At 54.1% G+C, this 11,037-nt stretch overlaps 1 protein-coding gene across 1 annotated transcript; it reads right to left on the bottom strand.

Moving 5' to 3' along the window:
- Window positions 1-4,095: 4,095 nt before the first annotated feature.
- Window positions 4,096-10,836, bottom strand: A4GNT (alpha-1,4-N-acetylglucosaminyltransferase). Its single transcript, XM_048314664.1, has 4 exons — window positions 10,723-10,836; window positions 7,271-7,482; window positions 6,132-6,581; window positions 4,096-5,182 (listed from the first exon to the last, which is right to left on the bottom strand). The coding sequence occupies exons 2-4, from the start codon at window positions 7,385-7,387 to the stop codon at window positions 4,571-4,573; spliced, it is 1,179 nt and encodes a 392-aa protein (XP_048170621.1). The 5' UTR covers window positions 7,388-7,482; window positions 10,723-10,836; the 3' UTR covers window positions 4,096-4,570.
- Between the last annotated feature and the right edge of the window lie 201 nt (window positions 10,837-11,037).

Here is an 11,037-nt window from a genome sequence, read left to right as displayed (position 1 = left end):
GTGGGTCCATTTCTATCCATAGGCATGTCCTGGAGGGCAGAGGAGGGGTGAGGACATGGCCACTGCCCTGCTCACCTGTGCCACCCTCTGCTCCTGCTGGCCTTGGCTCAGCACCCACCACCCTGACTCCTCGCTGTCATTGTCCCCCAGTGTCCCCAGGCTGGACCCCACCACCCTTCTGCCTGCAGCTCCTGCACTTTCTGGTCTGGGAAGAGGAAGGAGCCGTGTGTCCCACAGGGACCTGGCCTCAGGCAGCCATCTCTTCCCACCCCAAAACACTCGTGTGCCCCAGGAGCACAGGAAGGAGGCTGCTCTGGGCTGTCAGGCCGTGACTGTCCCTGGGCAGGTGGAGCAGCTGGCTGGGACACCCCATCCAGCTCCCACAGATGTGACTGGGGCAAAGTCAGGCCTTCCCTTCCCTTCCCTTCCCTTCCCTTCCCTTCCCTTCCCTTCCCTTCCCTTCCCTTCCCTTCCCTTCCCTTCCCTTCCCTTCCCTTCCCTTCCCTTCCCTTCCCTTCCCTTCCCTTCCCTTCCCTTCCCTTCCCTTCCCTTCCCTTCCCTTCCCTTCCCTTCCCTTCCCTTCCCTTCCCTTCCCTTCCCTTCCCTTCCCTTCCCTTCCCTTCCCTTCCCTTCCCTTCCCTTCCCTTCCCTTCTCTCTCCACTTCCAGCTGTCTCCCTCAGCTTCACCTCCAGCTCCTCTACCTCCTCCTTTTGCTCCAGCTGCTTCTTCTTCTGCCTCTCTGAAAGCTCAGGGAAGCAGAGGGGCCGTGAGCAGCAGTGCCATCTGCCAGCTCCTGCTGGGATTTTGGGATTACTGGGATTTTGGTTTGGGTGGGATGGGAAATCCTCACCAAAGCACCAAGCAAAGCCGCTGTAGGGTTTCAGGATGGAGAAGCAGGTAGCTGAGCTGCAGGAAAAGCCAGGATAAATGTGGCCATGCTGCCTCTGATTTATTGATTGATTGATTTATTGCAAATTTGAAGAGATTGGTGGCTCACAGAGAGAGCTTTGCCCTCTCCAGCATCCCAAGTGCCCTGATTGCATCCAAATGCAGCAGGGAAAATGCCTCTGGAGCAAAGCTCAACCTGTTGGATTTTCTGGGGTTGAAAGCTGCCAGCAAAGAGCAAAAGTGGCTTTTTTGTCTGCCAAGTTCCAGTGCTGGTCACAGGGGAAGATGTGATAAGGCTCCAGAGCTCCCACATCTGCAGCTTTCAGAGCCTCAATTCCTTGCCAAAAAAAAAGGGACATGGGGAAGGTGAACCCTATCCCACTCTAACAAAACCTTGTCCCAAACTCCCCAACCCAACTCCATCCCCACAGCCCCATGGAATCCTTGTGTGGAGAAGATCCTTGGGGAAACTGAGGAGCTGTAAATGCACCTGAGGTCTCGTACTTGGCTGCATGTCCTGCCTGTGAGGGAATGTCCCTCCCTTGAGGGAAAGGCAGCAGGCAGAGAGAATTCAGCCAGAAATGTGGAAGAAAGAAGTGATAAAAAGTTGCCTCCTATGGTTCATCTTGTTTCCAGCATCTCCATCCCAACCTGCTTGGGAAAGTGAGAGCAGGAATTGTCTCAGAGCTCACCTGGCTCAGTGGCCTCTGTGTGCTGGCACTGCATGTGGGCTGGCAGGAAGGAATTGGTCACGAAGGATTTGTGGCAGAGGTGGTGCTGGAGAGGAGGGACAAGTCAGCAGAAGGACTGGGATCTGCAGGGAGGGACATTCCTCATGTTCCCGGTGAAGCTGGCAGGGCTTTGGTGCTTTAAAGCAAGAGGGGAGACCTCCAAAGACATGGATGTGTTGGGGGGATGGAGATGGAGGGGGTCAGGAGCTGCTTCTGTCTGGAACCAGTGGGGCAGGCAGGGGCCAGGATGGGGCAGGGAGAGTGCTCAGGGAAAAATGCTGCTTTTCCAGTGGAGCAGGGAAACGAGGGGAGCAGAGCACCGGTGAGGTCCTGGTTATAAGGGGGTCCCATGCTTCAGGGATGCCTGAGCTGAATGAACATAAATGATCTGGTCTGGGTGGATTTAGTCTCCAGGAGGGAAGGAGGGAGTTGATTTGGTGATGGGGCAGAAGCAGGCGAAAAGAGGAACATCCAGGAGGCTTCCTGGTGGAACGGTGGGGAAAGAAAATCGTCACTAAATCCAGGAGCATCCAGAATCCCTTCACTGATCTGGAGGATGTTTAAATTCTCCATGGCGTGAGATATCCACCAGGACACAGGGATCCCATGAGATCCCTTCACAGACCCCTTGTCTCACACAGCTCTGACCACCTGCAGCTGGCACCTCCCAAGAACACAGATTTTCCCAGGGGCTGGCAGGGAATTTGCCATCTCCATGAAGGTGAGAAACCAACAGCAGGGCTGGCTGGCACCTTTTATGGGGCCAAAGTGTGGGATACACAGGCAGGATGAAGCAACAAGCGTTGTGCCCAGGGGTGTTTTACACCCTCCCGCCACGCACCTTGCAGCAGCTGCTGGGGCCAGCTGTAGGAAGAGCTGCTGGGGGAAAATCAGCTTCTTCCACCTCCTGCTCTCCTTCTTTTCTCTCCAGAGCTGTGCTGCTCTGTCCCTGCTGCCGGGAGCAGCCAGCTCAGTGTGGGCATCCTGCAGGCACCGGGCGTGGGTGGCCAGGCTGGTGCCGGCGGTCCTGGCAGTGCAGCAGGTACTGGAGACCCAGCCTCTGCTCAGGACCTGCTCCAGCAGCTTCCCCACCTCTTCCAGACCCTTTCCAAATGCAGCCAGCACCTCCTGCTCTTTCCCAGCTTCTCCTGGGACTCACAGAGAGTGAGAGCAGGAGACACCCCCAATGCGAGAACTTCGGTGAGGTTGGCTGTGCTTGGTGCCCTGCTTTGCTCCAAGTCCTGGCAGGATTTCTCCTCTCCTGGCAGGATTCCTCCCCTCCTGCCAGGCAGGAGAGAGAAATGGGACATCTGCAGAGGAGCCACCAGATAACACAGCAGAGCCTTGGAAATGCCTCTTCCTTGAGCTCACTTGTGGAGGGAGCTTGAGCGGTGAAGTCCCTCAGCCCCATCCATCCCCTCATGGACACTCCCAGAGAGTCGAGTCACAGGGAAGAAAAGGCAAATCCTCACTTGTTGCCAGAAACAGAGAGAAACTGGAGGGGAGCAATGAGGATGGGAGCAGAGTGAGGAGTGTGGGCAGTCAAAGGGAATGGGGAGCCATCAGGGCTGTCCGGAGCCATGTGGGAAACAGGGAGAACTTCTTGGGCTGTACCGCTCTTCCCCTGCATCCCCTCAGTGCTGGGAGGTCAAAGGTGTGGAGGAAAATCCCTAGGCAGGAAAACCCTGCTCTAAGAGAGAGTGGACCAAAGCTAAACCAGAGTGCACAGCACCAGAGCATGAAACTCATGGCTGGGGCTGAGCCATGAGAGTGTCACCCTAGGCAAGGGAGAGGAAAAATATTCCCTCATGCCGTGTTCCTGCTCCAGCAATCCCCAGCACTCGGCTTGGCACCACCTGGCCTTACAGTGGAGTGACTTTGGAGGAACACAGGGCAGGAAGGAGCCCCTTGTCCAGACACAGGAGCACATAAACCCCATGTGCAAAGGGCTCCCTTCTCCTGCTGAACCCCAAATTGCGAGCTGCAGGTGGCTCAGCAGCTGCTGTGTTTGCAGGAGATAGCATTGTGCACATGGCAAACATTGGATGACGGAGGCTGATCCCCACCTTTCTGCTCCCGAGTAAAAACAAGCTGGGCTTCTCTTTAGGGAATTGGGTGGATTGGCATTATCCTGGGAAAGGGAGTATCTGGAAGGGGATTGCTCACCGGGAGTCCTGTTGGGATTAAACAGGACGTTTTCACACCTGGACATGGGTGACCACCTCATGTCAGTTGAAATCCATTTATTTAAAAGGGATTTGGGAACCTGGAGGGCCATCCCTATCCATCCTTGGTGTCTCAGCACCCCCTTTCCAGGCACATTTTCTACAGCCAGGATTGACCTGGCTGAGGATGGGGCAGCGCAGCCGCGTCCTGGCAAAAGCCAACGTAGAAGCGTGAGAGCACAAACATTTGGAAAATGTGACTCATTTTTCAGGGAGAAACGAGCTCAGAGGAGTGGTTGTTTACAAACTCTTTTATTTTCACTCACACTAAAGTCCCTCTCAAAAACGTAGGGTGTAAAGTCCACGTGAGGAAAACACCAGGAAAAGACGCTGGTTTGGGCTTCTCTTTTGCCCCAGAGGCTCCAGTCCAAAGCCTGTTGTGCTTCCAACTTTTCTGATGTGGGAAGCTGCCAGCAGTGCCAGGAGGAGCAGAGACAACATTCCTCCTGGGAGGCCATGCCATTCCCTTGGAGAAGCTCATGAAAAGGCTCAAAGTCTGTCGGATTTGGGAAGGTTTGGTTCATGAGCACCTATCAGGAAACAGAATCGAGGCAAAGGTGTCCTTGGAGGCTACGTCCAGTGGATACCCACCACCATTCTCAGCATCCCAAGGGAGTAGGAATGGTGCTTATGGAAAGTTCTTTCTTTCTCCTACAAAGCCGGATACCGACGGAGTGGGGATTGTGTTTGGCTGGAAGGATAACCTCTCTCCTCCTTGTTCCACGTCACTCAATGTCCTCAGGGCCTGGGAGATCCCTGTGCTTGGCATTCTGGATCAGATCCTGGTAGGTGGTGGGGCAATAGGTTTTGTAGAGCTTCTCAGCCAGGGTGTTGCTGCCAGCCACCACCACCTTGCGGTTGCGGTTCATGAAGTTCCACAGGTGCAGCGCATAGGAGTGGTTGAAATTGGGGCTTTTATCCCACACCTGGTAGTACCGGCTCCAGGCTGGGTATGGGATGGGGTAGAAACGCTGGGGGTTGAGGAAGGAGATGTTCTGGCAGCTGTGGTCCTCGGTGCCTTGGAAATCTGTGAGGTTGCAGAGCGTTTTGAGCATCCTTGTCATCAAAAATGGACCCTGGTTGCCCCAGATGTTCCCGTTGTACTTGAGAACGAAGTTCTCCATGCAGTCCCAGATGAACTTGTGGCGGGCAGGGAAGCCGAAGATCCCGTTGCTGGAGAAACGCGACTTCTGCGCCGCCAGGAAGCTCTCCTGGGGGATGGGCCGGATGGAGATGACATCCGTGTCCATGTAGATGCCCCCATACTTCCAGATGAGCGCCAGTCTGCTGGCATCCGAGCTGACGTGCACCCAGTTCTTCTCCTGCTCCGGGACTACCTGTGGAGAGGGAAAGGTGAGATGTGCTGCCGTGGGCAGGGAATGGATCCAGTCCATCCACGGGGCTGCAAATGGCACCATAAACCTGCACCTGCACGGCTGCAAACGTCGCTGACAGCCTTTGCTGCCTCCAGCCGCTGGATTTTACTGGGATAAGATAAGGAGCTGGAGCAGAGCAACACTTTGTTCTCATTAGGAATGCAGGAACATTTCCCAGGTGGTTTGATGGCACCTACAGTGTTAACCCAATGCCACCATGAGTCATGCCCTGCTATTTCAGTGGGACACAACCCACTTAACACACTCCCGGATCCCTCCCAGCTCTTTGAACCAGGCTGGAGGCTTTTCATCGGCATTTGTTGGCATTTGGAGGCTTTTCATCGGCATTTGTTGGCATTTGGAGTCACTTTTTCTCGGGAGAAGAAAGAGTTGGGAGGAAATCTGCCTGCCCTGCCCAAGCAATTTGACCAAAGCTACTTGTGGGCAGTTTGCCAGGAATTTTTCCCAGGGTGGAGCTCACCAGATCCCTCCTTGGCTTTGCATGTTGCTGTTATAGAACCTGAAATCTCTCCCCTATCTCTTATCTCCTGCAGGCTCCGGCAGAGTGAGGCAGCTCTATCAAGTGCTCAGGCAGCACATTTTGTTCAACCAGCTTCTGTTGGGGAACATTATTAAGGCTGTTTTCTCAAAACACGTCTGCAATCTATTTTTACCGGTGTTTCTTTTGCCAAAAAATCCGATTCTCCAGATAAGGGGGAAAACGCCGATCATGTATTCCATAAACAGAGAGATGAATACACAGCAAAATGCGGCCAAAATGAATCTATTCCCAACCAAAACAATAAAAGTCACTAATTTCACACAGTCCTGCGTTCCTCGTTCCTTTTAAAGCCTTTTCCCACCCCTATCTGTAACTCTTTTCCTGTTTTCCACTTGTTTTAACACTCACCTGATTGTACCACTGGAGCAGAGGGGTCTCCTGGAAGATGGTTTCCATCTGGAGAGGGAAGATGAAGACATTCTTCATAGAAGACAAGAGGGAGAAGGCTGCGTAGCTGGTGTTCAGGTCCAAGGCCGTCTCGTTGGTGAGTCCCCTCATGAAGAGGATGATGGGCCTATTCTGGTAAATCCGGGCTGCAGATTCCACGGAGCATGACACCAGCGGGGGTGGCTCCAGGCGCTCCGTTGTCTCCAGGAAAATGATGCTTTTACCAAGGTTCAGCACCTGCTCAGGTGTCAGGTAGTGCTGGGCCATGGGCAAGTAGGAGAAGACGCAGCTGGACAAGAGGGAGATCTCGTACAAAATGCCCGAGACAAAGCAGAAACAGAGGCATATCTGGATTTTCCTCAACATTCTTGCTTTCCTGGAGCGTTTGGGGGCATGCCTCCGACATGGATGCTGAGGAGACACAAGGAACAGCAAAAGGAGGAGCCAGTTATTACTCAGCAGGACTAGGAAATGGAGGGACGTGGCTTAGGACAGTGAAAGGTGAAGGCAGTTTGGTGACAAGCCTGGTGACAATCCCTCTAAGGGTACAGAGAGCTCTTCCCCCTGGGATGAAGATCTGGAGTCCCACCTCCTTGGCCCCAGCCAGGCAGGGGGAACCAGGAGAGCTGTTGGAGAAGGGATGGGCAGCTGTGTCCCGTGGTGCAGGCATGGGCTTGGCAGAGAAGGCAGGACTCAGGGAGAGCATGTGAGAAGGGTCACCATGCCAAGGGAAGGAGCCCCAAGCCCATGCCTGGGGCAGGCTGGTGTGGGAAACTGTTCCCAAGCACTGCAGTGCCATTCCAACACCTGCTTGTCCCAGGGAATCTGTGGAGCCAAATGTGCCCACGGAATGAAGCGTCCAAGGGGAACATGAGTGTCACAGGGGGAAGGGTGTGATTACAGCTCGGGGTGTGTCACCCCGAGCTAAAACATCAGCATGCCAAAGGCTTTTTCCCAATCCATCCCTTCTGCTCACACTTCAGCCCTGAGGGATGTGAGGGATTTGTGGCCTGCAGGGATGGAGTCTTGTGATGGACCAGAGAGAAGCAGATGAGGATAGGAAGTGGATGGTTTCATACAAGGAAGGAATTAGGACGTACCCGGATTATAGTCCTGACAAATCTACATCTCCAGCTCCTTTTCCTGCCCTGGCGGTGGCAGTGGGACTCCTGCAAAGCCCAGCTCCCTGGTGAGGACACCCAAACCGTCTGGACCATGCAAAGGGATTTCTGGAGGTAGGAGAATGGTGCACGGGGGGAAACCAGCTCTGCTGCCAGCTCAACCTCAGTCCCAGAAAAGGTGTGGGATCCACCTAAAAGGACAAAGAAGGGACACGTTTTGTGAGACCCATCTCGTGCCTGGCACAGCTCCCCCCTCCTGATCCCAGCAGGACATGAGGCCATACAGCCACGGGGAGTTCCTGCTGGCGAGAGGCAGGATGGAATCGGATCTGCGCTGCACTGCCTGGTGACACAAGGAAATTCCCTCCTGAAATGCCACCTGGTTGCACCTGAGTAGCTCTGCAGGGACCAGGAGCCAGGGTCCAGTGGAGGGGACACACCTGGAATGACAACCCAAAGTCCAAGAGGCCCTAAAAGTGTCCAGACCTTGAGTTATTGAAGGGAATGGCAGGAAACACAGCTCTGTGTGCTGGGATAATTATTGAGCCTCATTCCATGTCACCCTTCCAGAATACAGATAAGTCCGGAGCGGAGAAAACCCCATGGAAATTCCCTGCCAGTGCTGAGCTTGTGCTTGGAGCTGTGGCAGCTCCCAATCCATTTCTCAGAGCTGGATCTCATCAAATTAAATATTAAAGCAGTGACTGTTCCCATCAGTGCTGCTTCCTGTGCTGCATGACAGATTTTGTTGTTTTCTATTCCAGCTGCACAGGGTTTCTCATCACATCCCAGGTTCCCAGGGCAGCACGGGAGTTTGGGAAGAAATTCTTGGGTGTGAGGGTGGGGAGGCCCTGGCACAGGGTGCCCAGAGAAGCTGTGGCTGCCCCATCCCTGGCAGTGCTCAAGGCCAGATTGGAGCAACCTGGGCTAGTGGAAGGTGTCCCTGCCCATGGCAGGGGTGGCACTGGATGAGCTTTAAGTTCCCCTCCAACCAAAACCTTTCTGGGGTTCCATATAATTCCATGTTAATTTTTCCAATCCCATTCCCAGTTTCTCTCGTTGTCCCAGCAATCTGCACTCTGCTGTGAGTGGCAGCCCTCGGGACCTCCCTGCAGATATGGAACTTGAACAGAAGACAGGGAATGGAGAGCAAATATTCGTTTGGAAAGGCCATGTTCCCGAGCCTGCAGATAAGGCAGCCTGTGCATGTTCCAGCCCAGCCCAGCCCCACGGGGCTCGGGAGACACCAGCACTGGCACTAAAATAAACTGCAGTGCTCAATCTCCAAATTTCCTCCCGCCTTTCCCACCTGCCTCATTCTCAGACAGGTCCAGCTAATTTACTCAGGTCGTTTGAAAAGAAAACAGGAAGAAAACGTTGCTCCCTGGCAGCTCCATCACTAACTCAGCTTGGCCACATTTGCAGGCTTCTGGCTGTTGGGTTTTTTTCCAGCCCAGAATGGTTTGGGGTGGAAGGGACCTTCGAGCTCATTTTGCTCCAACCCCCTTCTGCTGGAGTTCACACCCCTCAGGCTCCAGGGCCAGGAAAGCTCAGGGGGATCCCTCCAACCTGACCCGGGTCCTCCCAATCCTTTGGGGCATCCAATGGTGCTCCTGTACCGTTAAGGCAAGGACACCTTCCACTAGCCTGGATTGCTCCAAGCCCCATCCAAGCTGGCTGGGAACACTTCCTGGGATCCAGAGGCAGCTTCTCTGGGCACCCTGTGCCAGGGCCTCCCCACCCTCACAGGGAGGAATTCCTTCCCAATATCCCATCTAATGTCTGGCAGTTAAAGCCATTCCCCCTGTCCTGTCACTCCATGCCCCTGTAAATCATTCCTGCTGCTGCTCCAGTGCCGAGCAGGGACTGGAGTCTCTCTGTTCCTTTTTAAATCTTGATGCCACTCTCCTGAAGCAGAAACCCTCAGCTTTGCTTTGATTAGAGTTGGGAGCATGAGGACATTCCCATTACTGGATTCATATTTCTCCTTTGATGGCCGACAGATCCAATGTCTCAGGTCTTTATGAGCAGCCCAGAAAAGCCATGCTCGCAATAGTCCTTCAAATTTAAAACAGTCCGGGAGGCATTTTATTTGCAAATTGTGGGCAGAGAATGAGGAGCCACTCCAACATCTCCCTGCTCTGGGCACAACGCTGTGAAGAGAAAGACGCATCTTCATCGGCTCATTCCAGGAAATTGTTTTGCTTGGTTGGTTTTCCAAAATCCCTGTGTGGCGAGTTATGAATTCTCATCACATTTGACCTGGAGGCTGCTGTTATCAAAATGTTCCCTTCTCTGCTCGAGTTAAAAGGACTGCAGAGCCGAATGTTAGAAATAAATCCCGGCCATTGGATAGATTACCCTGCTGAGCAGGATGATTCCGGGATGCGGTTGCTGCCTTGATGGCCCATCTTGTAAAGAGATTTCTTTTCTTGGGGCAATTTCCGTGTTTCAAGTGCAGGATGAGAACGGCTGGGAGACTACAAGGAAGATTACTACAGATGCCTGTGATAACTCCTCGAGGTGGCCGTGAGACACAGGCGCTGGGAATACAGCGGGATTTTGCAGTAAATGCCACCAAAGAGGGGCGATGATCCTGCTGGGTGCTGGCCCTACACCCCCTGCACATCACACCCCTGGAGTCCCTGCGGTGCACAAAGGAAGGTCCCCAGGACAGCCCACGAGGCTCCACCAGCCCCGCAGGGATTCAGGCTCAGCTTGAGCAAGGACTAAAACTCCCCGTTTGCGAAAAAGGATTTTTAAAAATAAATAAATAAATAAATAAATAAATAACCCCAGCACCTGCAGCTCACAATTTTCCCCAGCCCTTGAGCCCAGCCTTCATTTCAGTTTTAGGCTCTCTGAAGCGAGAGGTGCATCACAGACTGCAGCTCGTGCACCACAAGCAAATATTGCGCATCTCCCAGTCCTCTGGCAAACCCCACTGCCACAGAACGCACATTCCCACAGCTCCTGGAATCCCTCGGGATTCAAAGCAGACACCTCCGTCCGCCTGCCTATCCCCAGCTCTGCAGCTTTCCTCTGAGAGCCGGTGGGATTTGCTTTCAGATTTGCCTTTTGGATGTTCCTGGGAATAACCCCAGGGCAGTCCCCGATTTCCACACAAACAGCGTCTCCTGAACACACATGGGTTTATTTTTGTGTCTTTATGGGATCTGCTTGAGGAAATTACGGCTGCCATCAAACTGATGCACGTGCACGCGCTTCAAGCCCAACCCCCTCACGTTTAACACCAGGCACGTTTGGAAAGCGCTTTCCCATGGAAAGCCTGTGCGAGGAATAGATCGGATTCACGGCAGATTAATTAACGCGGCCGGCCTGATGCGAGTGAAGGGGCCCCTCACTGTGCTGTGCCACACCTGCCTTCCCATTCTCCATCTCCACACGTTTAGGGATGGAGCAAAACTCACCTGAGGGCTGCCAAGAGTGGGGCTGTTGGGAAGCCCCACTGGGAGGGATGCACAGGCACCGGAGAGCCCGAGGAGCTGCGCTGCCTCCCCGCTGTGTCCTGCCCCGGCAGGGCTCGGAGCAGCCTCATGGCTCGCTCTGCAGCAGCTCTGCTGTTTGCTCTGCCGGAGTGCCGAGATAAGGCTCAGCTGGGGCTGTGCTCGCCCAGCAATGGGCAGTGCGAGGTCCTCCGCTGGCCAAAGGTGAGTCCCCTGCTCTGCCAGCGTCACCAAGGATGGGTGGGACTGGGAAAAGGCACCTTTTGGGGGTGGTTTGCA

This window comes from Corvus hawaiiensis, chromosome 10 (assembly GCF_020740725.1).
Source record: "Corvus hawaiiensis isolate bCorHaw1 chromosome 10, bCorHaw1.pri.cur, whole genome shotgun sequence".
Classification (NCBI taxonomy): Eukaryota; Metazoa; Chordata; class Aves; order Passeriformes; family Corvidae; genus Corvus; species Corvus hawaiiensis.
Note: the sequence above shows the minus strand (reverse complement) of the source record. Positions and strands in the feature narration are given on the sequence as shown.